The following is a 14352-nucleotide window of genomic DNA, read 5'->3' as shown; positions in this document are numbered from 1 at the left end:
CATCTAAGTAATGTTGCTCTGGTTCAGACTGATAAACAGGAGCAGTTGTTGCTATCTAAGTTGTTGTTATCTAAGGGTCTGATCCCATTGTACTCAATGGGAGTCTTTCCATTGACTTCACTGGCATTAAATAAGTCCCTGTGTGCCTGTTCAAACTGAAAATGGAATTCATTTTAGAGATGAAGGGCTCAATCCTTCTGTTCTTATATGAAGGGTTTGGTTGTCATCAGATTATTTTGAGCGACCTAATTCAGCTCTAGATCCAAAACTAATTAGTATCAGAACTTTTTTAATTTAAAAAGTCAACAAATGTGTAGGGCAGATGATTCACTCCCACACAACTCTCCTTTTGTTCATAGGACACTATTTTCTAGTAATTTATGTCTATATTATTCTAGTAAATGCACTTTGAAGGAAGAAGAATTCATGCAGTCTCCCCAGAAAATCAAAATATGTGTAAATATAATGGGTCAATTCACACTGGGTTCTTTGTAGGCTAGTTAAGCATTAAGATAATTTGTGCAATGCTCACATCATGTCCATACACACATCTAGAACTGTGAACACTTGAATTTGACCCCGTAGTATTATTCTGTCATATAGGCAACTACCACTCCCATTGACTTCTGTGGAGGATGGACTTTAACTGACGATGGATTTAGAGCACTATTGAGAATCCTCAGCAGAACCACATTAGTGTAATGCTGAAATCAAGATTTTCATCATACAAAAAAAAAATCAAGAAAGTCAGTCAGGATTTCCACAGCACCATAATTCTGCCAAGAATAGTTAGTTCAGATGATTTTTAAGAGCACAAAAAGTCTCTCATCTCTGTCCTTTGGTCATATGTATCACAATAGGGTCTCAATAATAATATTAATAATTAACATTAATGTATTGACTTACATATTAAGACATATTAAAACATTAATATTTAAAACATCTTGACCTGGTAAACTAAGATCATATGCAGTAAAATGAATAAGCATAGTAGAACCTTAGCATTATGAACACCTCGGGAATGGAGATTGTTCGTAACTCTGAAATGTTCGTAAATCTGAACAAAATGTTATGGTTGTTCTTTCAAAAGTTTATAACTGAACATTAAGTTAATACAGCTTTGAAACCTTACTATGCAGAAGAAAACCAACTTTCCCTTTATATTTTTAGTAGTTTACTTTTAACACAGTACTGCACTGTATTTACTTTTTTTTTGTCTCTGCTGCTTCCTGATTGTGTACTTTCAATTTCAAATTAGGTGTGTGGTTGACCAGTTCAGTTCAGAACGCTGGTGTTCATAACTCTGAGGTTCTACTGTATACATGTGTGTTTAAAGTATATGGATCTAATCCAAAGCCCACTAAAATCAGTGAGAGTCTCTGAGGGGGTAGGAAGGCTGGAAGGTCAGTTCCTTTCCATTCTGCTACATTGTATTCAGGTCTGCTAGTTTGTCTCAGGGCTCAGTGGTTATGAGCATAGAATGAAAATCCCTAATTGAACTAACATGGGTGCAGAATTTTGATTGCTGAGGCAAACCAGAGCTCTGAATTTCCTGATCTTTGTGCAATTAAAATCCCTACCACAACACTATGTAAACATAGGGTTCTAGTCTTCTTTCATTCCATGCATGGCAATCTCATTGGTGTCAATGGGTGTCCTGTGCAAACATCTGGTTAGCATATAGCCCACTGATTTCTGCATAGTATTACTTTTGTTTTTAAAGAAAATAACATGATTAAAAGGAAAAAAAGTGCAACTAGAAAAAAAGGAACATACTCAGTTTGTCTCAGTAGGAGTGAAGAACAAGAGGAAAATAAGCTCCAGAAACTTTTATTTACCTTTAAGACTGTTGCAGGGCAAGGACCCACCAGTGCGGTGCCTCCTGCTGGTTGTCCAGTGAATTAGCTCTTTTCCAGCTTCGGAGCTCCCTCTGCCAGCTGATGTCTCACCTGCCACTGGCCCCCAAGTCCCTCCTGGACCCTGGTGCCCTTTGCCAAGGGGTTCCACCCACCACAGTACCCCCTCTGTCTGGGTCTCCCCTCCCAGGGGAACCCCCAACCCTCTATCCCACCTTGCCGCAGTGGCTACTGCTAGTCTCCATCTAGCCCCCGCTCACTGAGGCAGACTGCAGTCTGTATACCACTCATCGGCAAGGCTGCCTTTACCTATCTCTGGGCTGCCCCCCTGCAGCCCCAATACCTTTTTGGCCTTCTTAGCAAGGCCTGCAGCCTGGGGTTTTACTAGGCTGGAGCTCCCTAGCTCCCTCTGCCCTTCCCCAGCACTGCTCCACCTCAGGTACCCTTCTCAGCTACCAGGCAGCCAGGTCCGTCTCTCTCAGGAATCTAGAGAAAGAGTGTGTGTCAGCCTCTTGCCCCTCAGCCCTCTCACAGGGCCAGCTGTGGTCTGACTGGGGCATGGCCCCACCTGTGGCTGCTTCCCCCAATCAGCCTAGCCTTTCCCCCGCTGCAGCCCTCTCCCAGAACTGTTTTAAGCCCTTCAGCGCAGGAGTGGGGTGACCCCTACAACGCCTTATTAAACATTATTGTGTAATTACAAAGTATCATTTGAAAATTCCATTCATGTATTTTATTACCTCAGATGTTTTTACTTTAGTTCTAGGCTTCAGGGAACCTTTAGGACATATCGATTTCTATCCAAATGGAGGAGCAGATCAGCCTGGCTGTCCACAAACACTGTTTAGTGGTAAATAAAGATATGTTCATTTTAATTCAGAAAAGAGCATGGCAGAAGATGTATACAGTTAATCAACTAAGGTTTGGTAAGACAAAACTGAAATCAGTGGGGCTTGCATGTATAGAACTGTTGGGATAGCTGAGCCCAGTGTATTCTTTTTCTTTCCCACTCTGCTACTGGATGAATAAGAATTAGTCCATGCACACTGCTACTAGATTTTGACCAAAATACCTGCTGTATCTTATTACTTACAATGTATACAGTGTGTGTAAGATGCTTACTATCTTTGTATATGTGTATATAGTCATGCCAGGGGAGGAATGAGAGGCTGGGGGTACAGCAGTTGTACAACGTCCTTCTCCCAGAGAGTTTACATTGAAAAGGTGATATAATGTTACAGTCTGCAGCTGTATTGCCTTTCCACAGACCCTTTCTGCAGTGGGGACCTCCCTGTTAAGAGGGATGTCTATTGGGCAGCTCTGACTAGGGAGAGTTCCTGGTAGAATGGCTACAGCAGAGCCCCACTGCCAAGAGTAATGTGGGACCACAAGGGACCAGAACTGCTGTGGCGGGCCCTGTGTGGATGGCCCTGGATACTTGAGAATCCTTTAGGATTCCTGGACATCTGCAGTGTTATGGAAAGGTCCTACAGCCTAGTTTGTGGGGAGAGAGGAACGTGCCCCCCAGAAGAACAGCATGGGGGAAATCTTGATAAGGAGATGCTCCCAGAAGGTCTTTCTCCCTGAGCTTCCTCTCATGTGGGGGGCAATTTGGCCCATTTTGACTTGGGCCTATGTTTAATCCCAATAACTCTGTAAATTTTGCAAGAGGGCTCAGTACAATACTTGTTCTATGTACACTGCCCCTTTGTTCAGCAACTGTATACTCTAGCTCCTCCTTAATTCCTCATCTTTTATTTTTGGATAGGTATAAATCCATTCCTCACCTTTGAAAGCTGGTAGCCAAATATACCACAAGTCAACCTTCTCCCTGAGCAGTAGGGAATAATTTAGTCATTGGCAAGAACTGAAATGGGATTACCATATATACTCATTCATAAACCAAATTTTTTTAGTAGAAAAGGGAAGCACCAGAGACGGGGGGTTGGCTTATGAACGAGTATAGAGAGGGAAAGGTGGGGACACAGCCCCTCGCCCCCAACAGAGGGAGCAAGGAGAGGCAGCACAGCCAGCAGAGCCAGAAGGGAAGAGGCGGGGCCAGAGTCTCTCCACTTCTGGCCACGCTGCTTTCCCCCCAGCCTCCAAAGCAGCAGCAGCTCCGCGGCTGGCAGGTTGCAGCTGTGCCACTTGGCCCCACCCCCCAGAGCAGGCTGTGGCCACACCGCCGGAGCGTGCTGCGGCCGTGCCGCCCGGCCCAGCCCACTGGAACATGCTGCAGCCGCGCCGCCCGGTCTGGCCTGCCGGAGCAGGCTGCGGCCGTGTGGCACAACCTGCCGGAGCAGCTCCAGCCAGGTCAGAGACATCCTCCCCTGGCCCTCCCCAGATAAGGTAGGAGGGGAGGGGATGGGGAGAGTGTGGGGGGGTCCCAGACTAGGGGTGGGGTCATGTGGAGGGTGGTCACAGGGGTTACTCCCCTGACTTCCAGCTTCTCCCCCCCAAAAAATGTCCCCACCAGTTGCTGCCCCGGCCCGTCAGGGTAAACAGTTGGCACGCCAGGGCACTTTGTTTACTTAGGTTTACCTCTGTGCCTGCAGACGCTCGAGGTAAACAAACCACCAGCGGCTTATCCTGATGGCCTGGGAGCCAACGTTTGCTGATCCCTGAATTATAGGGTTGGTTTATGAACAGGTTATAAAAATTTTCCATTTTTACTTATCCATCTTGTGGGGGTCAGCTTATAAACGAACTGGCTTATGATTGAGCATATATGATATTTTGTTGTGTGGCTAATATTGTTTCTCTTTAGGAAACGATATAAAATAAAATTAAAAAAATAGATGGAGATATACCTAACTCATCAAACTGAAAGGGACCCCAAAAGGTCATCGAGTCCAGCCCCCTGCCTTCACTAACAGGGCTAAGTACTGATTTTGCCCCAGATCCTTAAGTGGCCCCGTCAAGGATTGAACTCACAACCCTAAATTTAGCAGGCCAATACTCAAACCACTGAGCTATATTCAGTACATATTCCTTCCATCTTTAATTTTTCTTTTTTAATTAAAGGAGCTGAGTTTTTTAAATGTGATCATCAGAGATCTGTTTTCTTGTTCCTGTCATCCTTGAGATGGAGTTGCAACATAACAACATACCCTTGTGATTCATACTTGGATTACAAGAATGGAAAATGTGCCAACTGTGAAGCTTTTCAACCAATGCCATGTCCAGTACTGGGTAAGAGTTACATGGTGGTGTCTGTTTTGTAAGTTGGAAGGAGAAATAATGTATTGGTGACTTTTTCATAGCAGTTTCGTCATTGAAAATAGCTGTTTCTCAGGTAGTTTAGACTTTGTATCCATATTGCAGCCTTCTGTAAATATTACAGGAGACATTTACAGGATCTGTGGAAAGGGGTTGCTTGCAGAACTACCTAGCATCTAAAAATAGCCTAAAGTTTTAATGCTATGACTGCTTCTTTAAAGGCCTCTAGATTCATTGCAGGGGTTAAATCCATATAAACTTTCTTCAGTGGGCTTACTAGTCCAAAACAGAGGCAGGCAACAAAAATAATTAGAATCATGTAGAAATATAAGGTTAGGGAGAGATTGAAGAGATTGAGACAGTTTCATTTAGAGAGGAGACGAATAAGAGGGGCATGATAGAAATATGCATAATAATAAATGGTAAAGAAGTTAAATCAGGCATACTCATGTACCCTCTTTCATAGCACAAGAATAAGGAGACAATTAATGAGACTGACTGGCAACAAATTAAAAAATGGGTAAAATGGAAATACTTTTTATATTGAGTCCTAGAGTTTAATAGGATTCAGAGTGGATTAAACATTTATAAGATAAAATATCCACAAATACATTACACAGGATAAAAAACCCAACATTCTTAGGAAGCATATCAGCCCTCATAATTCAGTGATAAGATAACTGATAATTTATGGGAAGAACAGGAAGAAACTTAACCTATGGACCTTTTCCTTAATTGTTCAGTAGGAGGTTTCTTACGTCTTCCTCTGAAGCAGTTGGTAATGGCCACTTTTGGAATAAGATACTAGACAAGATGGTCCCCTGCTCTAATCCAGAATGACAATTCTTATGATCTTAGTATAGCAGGAGAAGTATGTTAAGTGGCCTACTGAAGACTGAAAGGATATATATTATCTGTTGGACTGGCTGGATTATTTTCATGTTTTCCAAATCAGTTTTCTTTCCCAATTAATGCGCTGAAAAATTATGATAAAATTTATAACCTTCAGTAATTTGCTCTTTTGTATTTGTGGCTATTTTGCTTAGTACTCTAATGTTGAATTTATAAAATTTGTATTTCAGGTTATTTTGCTGATAAGTGGAAAAACTATTTAATCCAAAAAGACCCTCCGGAGACAAGGGCTTATTTTGATACCTCAGGCCAAGAACCATTCTGCAGTAAGTGACTGACCATGCATTACTTTTTTACACTTACCAAATTTATCACTGATTATTAACTGATCCAGAAGAGATGAAATGTTCTTGATTAAATTTTGAACATTGCCACTATATGACTTGTAAAATACTATAATTAAAAGAAGCTAAACAGTCAGCGAAGTGTCAGTTTATAGAATGGGGAAAGGAGAGGGATGATCTGGCCAGAATAGTAAGCAATGAGTGAGCTGAACAGGAAAGAGAAATAAATGCAGCTGCATTGGATATGGAGAAAGATGGGCTGTTAGGAGGGAAAGGGGAGCCAGAGAGCTAGGCTAGTTAGTTACTGAGGAGAGGCTGGGTGAGAAAACTTGCTTAGGTGGGAAAGCAAGGGAACATGGTTGTACTGTACATATACAGTAATAAGCAAAACACATGTAGCGGAACAAGAAGCCCTGACACAACTGGGCACAGTAAAGTACTAATACACAAGAACCAACAGAGAAATTAGACCAATAAATGAGTCAGGAGAGCAAGGTAATTACTGAGTGAAACCTATGGTAATCCCTAGGAATTCAAAAAGGAAAAAAAGGGTACTGAGGAAACCAATAAACAAAAGAGACTATGAAATAAACAAAAGAGGTAAATCAAACTAAAAACCCAAAACACATATAGGGAAAACAAACTTAAAACATTTATATAAAGTGAGACTTGTTTTTGGAGCAAAGAATATTAAAAAATACCAAAATATACAAAACAGTTTTAATTAAATTTAGTGCTCAAAACAACCTCAAATAGTTTCTTTTCCTCTGATTATTCACACAATTGCTGTATTGGCAGCCATAATGCAATCCAATTTCCTCCAACATTCTGGCAATATACCTCAACTATTTTCCGGAAGTGTAATGCTTTACAACATTCTCATTCATTGTTTCTGGAGGCTGCCAACAAAGATGGCAGTTCGAGTCTGACCCCTCATTCCTTTGTCAGGCAGAGCTCCCACTGAAGTGAATAGAAGTTTTGGCTGAGCAATGGAATACAGGATCAAACTCTTAACAGCAATAGTGCTGGTTGTTTTGTGATGTTGATGATCTGTAATGGGGTATCCTGGCCCTTTAGGCCTAGAGGAGGCCAGAAAACCCTGTTTCAGGGACATTGGAACTAGAAAAGGAGAAGGTAGTGGTCAAAGCCAGAAGAGAGAGGAAGGAATCCCAGGGAGTTAGTAGCTGGATGGGGAAAACCCAGGACACTAAGGTATCTGGAATCAGGAGCCCTGTGGTATAGAGTGGGGCATGGTGCCCCTGTCTCCCCACAGATCCAGAGGAGCTCTCAGTAGGACAGCAGTATATATGCTGCCATCTCCCTCAGACGCTTGCAGGGGAGACGCTGGCAGGAGAAGGAAGTCAAAGCTAGAACGCTGAACTCCTAGTAGGAAAGGCTGCAAGTGGCAGACTGATGAGGAAACAGACTGAGACAGAGGAAAAGCTCCAAGTATGGTAGAAAAGCCAGAGCAGAGTATGAACTTTTAGGTAGTGGTGAAGGGTATTATTTGGGGGGGGGGGTTGAAGACTGTTGTTGGACTGTTTTTGTTAGTAAACAGGCCCCAAAGGGAGAGTGGGACTAGCCACAAAATAGATTGGGGGTATGTCTACACTACGAAATCAGGTTGATTTTATAGAAGTTGATTTTTTAGAAATCAATTTTATACAGTCAATTGTGTGGGTCCCCACTAAGTGCATTAAGTCGGCGGAGTGCGTCCACAGTAGCGAGGCTAGCATCGACTTTTGGAGCACTGGACTGTGGGTAGCTATCTCACAGTCCCTGCAGTCTCCTCTGCCCATTGGAATTCTGGGTTGAGCTCCCAATGCCTGATGGGGCAAAAACATTGTAGCGAGTGGTTTTGGGTACATGTCGTCAGGCCCCCCTCCCTCCCTCTTTCCGTGAAAGCAACGGCAAACAATTGTTTCTCGCCTTTTTTCCTGGGTTACCCATGCAGACGACATACCACGGCAAGCATGGAGCCCACTCAGCTCACTGTCACTGTACGTCTCCTGGGTGCTGCTGGCAGATGCAGTGCTATATTGCTACACAGCAGCAGCTCCTTGCCTTCACGGCAGAAGATGGTGCAGTACGACTGCTAGCCATCATGGTCATCTCGTGGGTGCTCTTGGCCGACCTTGGTGAGGTCAGGGGCACCTCGGCAAACATGGGTGCACCTGGCAGACCTCAGTGAGATCAGTCAGGTGTGCCTGGACATAAATAGGAGTGACTCCAGGTCATTCTCTTCTTTAAGTTTTGTCTCATGGAGATTCAGTCCTGCCTGAATATAATGCAAGCTGGAGGCTTCTACCTCAGGCTTCTCTCCCAGCCGGCAGCACCGTGCGGTTGCATCTACCCCAGCCTACCCCTTGCTCCCATGGCTCATGAAGCCTGGACAGTAGTAAGGAGAAGTTCAACTATAGGCTGAGCAAGTGCAGAATCATGGTAGAATGTGCCTTTGGACATTTAAAAGCTCGCTGGCGTTGTTTGCTACTACTGTTTGCAATTAGAAGAGCACAGCAAGGCGCGCTGCGTATCACAGAGGGTTTGAAAACCAATTTCATGACTGGCCAGGCTTCAGTGTGACAGTTGAGTGTGTTTCGCCTTGATGTAAACCCACTGCCTTTCTTGATTTTAATTCCCTGTAAGCCAACCTGGTAAGCCGTGTCGTCAGTCGCCCCTCCCTCCGTGAAAGCAATGGCAGACAATCGTTTCGCGCCTTTTATCCGCAGAGATGCCATACCATGGCAAGCGTGCAGCCCGCTCAGCTCAGCTGCCAATCTTGTGTCCTGGATACTGCTGGTAGCAGATAGTGCAGTAGGACTGCAAACTGTCATCTTCGAACAACCGCTTCCGCTGCCATTCTGCTCTCCTGCTCTGGCAGCAGACAGTGCAGTAGGGCTGCAAACCATCGTCATCAAATGACCGCTTCCGCTGCCACCATACCACAGCAAGCATGGAGCCCACTCAGATCACCGCAGCAGTTATGAGCACAGTAAACACCACGCGCACTATCCTGCAGTATATGCAGCACCAGAAACTTCAAAAGCAGGCGAGGAGGTGACAGCAGGGTGGTGATGAGAGTGATGAGGACAAGGACACAGACTTCTTTCAAAGCATGGGCCATGGCAATGTGGACATCATGGTGGTAATAGGGCAGGTTCATGCCGTGGAACACCGATTCTGGGCCCGGGAAACAAGCACAGACTGGTGGCACCACATAGTGTTGCAGGTGTGGGATGATTCCTAGTGGTTGCGAAACTTTTGCATGCGTAAGGGCACTTTCATGGAACTTTGTGACTTGCTTTCCCCTGCCCTGAAGCGCCAGAATACCAAGATGAGAGCAGCCCTCACAGTTCACAAGCGAGTGGCGATAGCCCTCTGGAAGCTTGCAACGCCAGACAGTTACCGGTCAGTCGGGAATAAATTTGGAGTGGGTAAATCTGCTGTGCTCCAAGTAGCCAGCATGATCACTGAGCTGCTGCTATCAAGGGTAGTGACTCTGGGAAATGTGCAGGTCATAGTGGATGGCTTTGCTGCAATGGGATTCCTTAACTGTGGTAGCGTGATAGACAGAACGCATATCCATATCTTGGGACCGGAGCACCAAGGCAGCGAATACATAAACCGAAAGGGGTACTTTTCAATGCTGCTGCAAGCATTGGTGGATCACAAGGGACATTTCACCAACATCAACGTGGGATGGTCGGGAAAGATACATGACACTCGCATCTTTAGGAACTCTGATCTGTGTGAACAGCTGCAGCAAGGGACTTACTTTCCAGACCAGAAAATAACCACTGGGGATGTTGAAATGCCTATAGTTATCCTTGGGGACCCAGCCTACCCCTTAATGCCATGGCTCATGAAGCCATACACAGGCACCCTGGACAGTAGTTAGGAGCTGTTCAACTATAAGCTGAGCAAGTGCAGAATGGTGGTAGAATGTGCATTTGGACATTTTAAAGTGTGCTGGTGCAGTGTACTGACTCGGTTAGACCTCAGCGAAACCGATATTGCCATTGTTATTACTGCTTGCTCTGTGCTCTACAATCTCTGTGAGAGTAAGGGGGAGAAGTTAATGGCGGGGTGGGAGTTTGAGGCAAATCGTCTGGCCACTGATTACGCATAGCCAGACACCAGGGCAGTTAGAAGAGCACAGCAGGGCATGCTGCGCATCAGAGAAGCTTTGAAAACCAGTTTCATGACTGGCCAGGGTACGGTGTGAAAGTTCTGTTTGTTTCTCCTTGATGAAAACCCGCCCCCTTGGTTCATTCTACTTCCCTGTAAGCCAACCGCCCTCCCCTCCCCTCTTTGATCACCGCTTGCAGAGGCAATAAAGTCATTGTTGTTTCAAATTCATGCATTCTTTATTAATTCATCACACAGATGGGGGGATAACTGCCAAGATAGCCCGGAGGGGTGGAGGAGGAGGGAAGCACCGGGTGGGGTAGTGGAGGAGGGGAGGAGGGAAGAACAAGGCCACACTGCACTTCAAAACTTATTGAATGCCAGCCTTCTGTTGCTTGGGCAGTCCTCTGGGGTGGAGCGGTTGGGTGCCCAGAGCCCCCCGCTCCACTGTGTTCTTGGGTATCTGGATGAGGAGGCTATGGAACGTGGGGAGGAGGATGGTTGGTTACACAGCGGCTGCAGCGGTGGTCTGTACTCCTGCTGCCTTTCCTTCACCTCAGCTATACACCGGAGCATATCAGTTTGATCCTTCATTAGCCTCAGCATTGCTTCCTGCCTCCTCTCATCACGCTGACGCCACCTATCATCTTGATCCCGCCACCTCTCCTCTTGCTCCTACCACCTGACCTCTCGTGCGTCCCTCCTGTCCTCGCATTCATTTTATGCTTTTCTGTACTCTGACGTTGTCTGCCTCCACGCATTCTGCTGGGCTCTTTCAGTGTGGGAGGACTACATGAGCTCAGAGAACATTTCATCACGAGTGTGTTTTTCTCGTCTTCTAATCTTCACTAGCCTCTGGGACGGAGATGATAGGGGAAGCATTGAAACATATGTAGTTGCGGGAGGAAAAAAGGGAGAGTAGTATTTAAAAAGACACATTTTAGAGAACAATGGATAGACTCTTTCACAGTGAACCAAGCTGTTAACATTACATAGAGCATGTGCTTTCTTTTCAAGGTTGCAATTACCTCTTATATTGAGAGCCTGCCGGTTTGGTGTGAGAAATCACACACGCAGGGCTGGCGGGCAACAGAATTCTGCTTGCAGGCAGACATTGTAAGCCACAGTCTTTTGGTTTCTTTAACCTTCATAACATGTGGGAATGGTTTCAAACAGCAGCACCCTCGTTTCCCATACCAAGCACCCATTGGGTTGGCCATTTAAAATGGGTTGGCCATTTAAAAGGAGGGGCTGCAGTTTTCAGGTTAACGTGCAGCACAAACCCAACTAACCCCCCCTTCCCCCCAAATCTCTGAGATGAGCGCTTCACCCCTCCCCACACCGCGTGGCTACCAGGGGGGATGATTTCTGTTCAGCCACAGGCAAACAGCCCAGCATGAATGGCCACCTCTGAATGTCCCCTTAATAAAATTCCCCTATTTCAACCAGGTGACCATGAATGATATCACTCTCCTGAGGATAACACAGAAAGATAAAGAACAGATGTTGTTTGAATGCCAGCAAACACCGGGACCATACGCTGCCATGCTTTGTTATGCAATGATTCCAGACTACGTGCTACTGGCCTGGCATGGTAAAGTGTCCTACCATGGCAGACGGAATAAGGCCACCCTCCCCAGAAACCTTTTGCAAAGGCTTTGGGATTACATCCAGGAGAGCTTCGTTGAGATGTCCCTGGAGTATTTCCGCTTCATATCCATACACATTAACAGACTTTTCTGGTAGCTGTACTGGCCGCGAATGCATCCCAAGTCTTCAGGGCAAATTAATCATTAAACACCCTTGCTTTTAAATCATGTATTATATTTACAAAGGTACACTCACCAGAGGTCCCTTCTCTGCCTCCAAGGTCCGGGAGCCCACCTTTGGTGGGTTGGGAGGGTACTGGCTCCAGGGTGATAAACAGTTCCTGGCTGTCAGGGAAAATGGTTTCTCCGCTTGCTTGTTGTGTGCTATCTTCAACCTCCTCCTCCTCATCTTCCTCGTCCCCAAAATCTGCATCCCTGTTGCGTGAGAATCTATTGACGGAGTCCATGCACAGGGGTGGGGAAGTTGTCAGGGTACCCCCTAGAATGGCATGTGGCTCATCATAGAAGCGGCATGTCTGAGCCTCTGACCCGGAATGGCTGTTTGCCTCTCTGGTTCTTTGGTAGGCTTGCCTGAGCTCCTTAAGTTTCACGTGGCACTGCAGCTGGTCCCTGTTATAGCCTCTGTCCTTCGTGCCCTTGGAGATTTTTTTAAATATTTGGGCATTTTGTCTTTTGGAATGGAGTTCTGATAGCACGGATTCCTCTCTCCATACAGTGATCAAATCCAGTACCTCCTGTCTGGTCCATCCTGGAGTACTTTTGCGATTCTGGGACTCCATGGTCACCTCTGCTGATAAGATCAGCATGGTCACCTCTGAGCTCACCACACTGGCCAAACAGGAAATGAAATTCAAAAGTTTGCAACACTTTTCCTGTCTACCCGGCCAGTGTATCTGAGTTGAGAGTGCTGTCCAGAGTGGTCACAATGGAGCACTCTGGGATAGCTCCCAGAGACCAATACCATCGAATTGCGTCCACACTACCCCAAATTCAACCCTTGTCGGGGAGGAGTACAGAAATTGATTTTAAGAGCCCTTTAAGTTGACAAAAATGGCTTCGTCATGTGTATGGATGCAGGGTTAAATCAATCTAATGTTGCTAAATTCGACCTAAACTCATAGTGTAGACCAGGGCTGGGTAAAGTTCCTAAGAGGTTCAGAGGAGGAGAAAGAGGGTATGTCTACACTACGGGATTATTCTGATTTTACAGAAACCGTTTTTTAAAACGGATTGTATAAAGTTGAGTGCACGCGGCCACACTAAGTACATTAATTCGGCGGTGTGCATCATGTACCGGAGCACACCGCCGAATTAATGTCGATTTCCGGAGCATTGCACTGTGGGTAGCTATCCCGTAGCTATCCCATAGTTCCCGCAGTCTCCCCCGTCCATTGGAATTCTGGGTTGAGATCCCAATGATGGTGGGGCAAAAACAGTGTTGCGGGTGATTCTGGGTAAATGTTGTCACTCAATCCTTCCTCCGTGAAAGCAACGGCAGACAATCATTTCACGCCCTTTTTCACCTGGATTGCCCTGGCAGACGCCATAGCATGGCAACCATGGAGCCTATTTTGCCTTTTGTCACTGTCACCGTATGTGTACTGGATGCTGCTGACAGAGGCGGTACTGCACTGCTACACAGCAGCATTCATTTGCCTTTGCAAGGTGGCAGAGACGATTACCATCCTGTAAACAGGTTGGACTCACCCCTGCGGCGCCTCCTGCTGGTGCTTCTGGGAATTAGCTCTCTGCAACGCTGGAGCGCCCTCTGCAGGCTGGTGATCCACCTGTCTTCAGGCCCCTCGTGTCCCTCCCTGGACTCGGTGCCCTTTTACAAGGGGTGCTGCCCCCAGCAGTAACCCCTTTCTCTCTGGGTCTCCCCTCCTTGGGGAACTCCTACCCTCTAGCCCCACCTTGCCTCAGTATGTGGCTACTGTCAGTCATTGTCTAGCCCCAAACCCTGGGGCAGACTGCAGTATCAGCCTATTCATCACAGGCAAGGAGGGTTTGGACCTGCTGCCTTGGCCTACCCCTGGGCTGCCCTCTGCAACCCCCAGTACCTGTTAGCCCACTGCTAGGCCGCAGCCTGGGGTTTTCTAGGCTGGAGCTCCCCAGCTCCTCAGCCTTCCCCAGCCCTGCTTCACTCAGGTATCCAGTCTCCAGCTCCTAAGCAGCCAGGCCCATCTCTCTCTGAAGGCAGAGAGAGACTGTCTCGGCTTCTGGCTTCCCTGGCCTTTTTATAAGGCCTGTGGCTCAGTTTGGGGCGTGGCCTCACCTGCAGCCACTTCCCCAATCAGCCCAGGCTAAAGGCTGTCTTCTCAAGCCCTGCCAGGCCACTTTTTAAAC

General features: G+C 46.3%; 1 protein-coding gene across 1 annotated transcript in view; it reads left to right on the top strand.

The window, feature by feature from the left end:
* The window catches only part of LIPI (lipase I), a 39366-nt gene that overhangs the window by 8784 nt on the left and 16230 nt on the right, over nucleotides 1–14352 (top strand). Inside the window, exons 5-7 of the mRNA XM_045002140.1 lie at nucleotides 2614–2703; nucleotides 4878–5045; nucleotides 6155–6250. Coding sequence (XP_044858075.1) covers nucleotides 2614–2703; nucleotides 4878–5045; nucleotides 6155–6250 — 354 coding nt within the window. The remainder of the gene's footprint in view (nucleotides 1–2613; nucleotides 2704–4877; nucleotides 5046–6154; nucleotides 6251–14352) is intronic.

Source organism: Mauremys mutica, chromosome 1, assembly GCF_020497125.1.
Source record: "Mauremys mutica isolate MM-2020 ecotype Southern chromosome 1, ASM2049712v1, whole genome shotgun sequence".
Taxonomy (NCBI): domain Eukaryota; kingdom Metazoa; phylum Chordata; order Testudines; family Geoemydidae; genus Mauremys; species Mauremys mutica.
The sequence above is the reverse complement of the archived record's forward strand: the minus strand, read 5'-3'. Positions and strand labels throughout refer to the sequence as shown.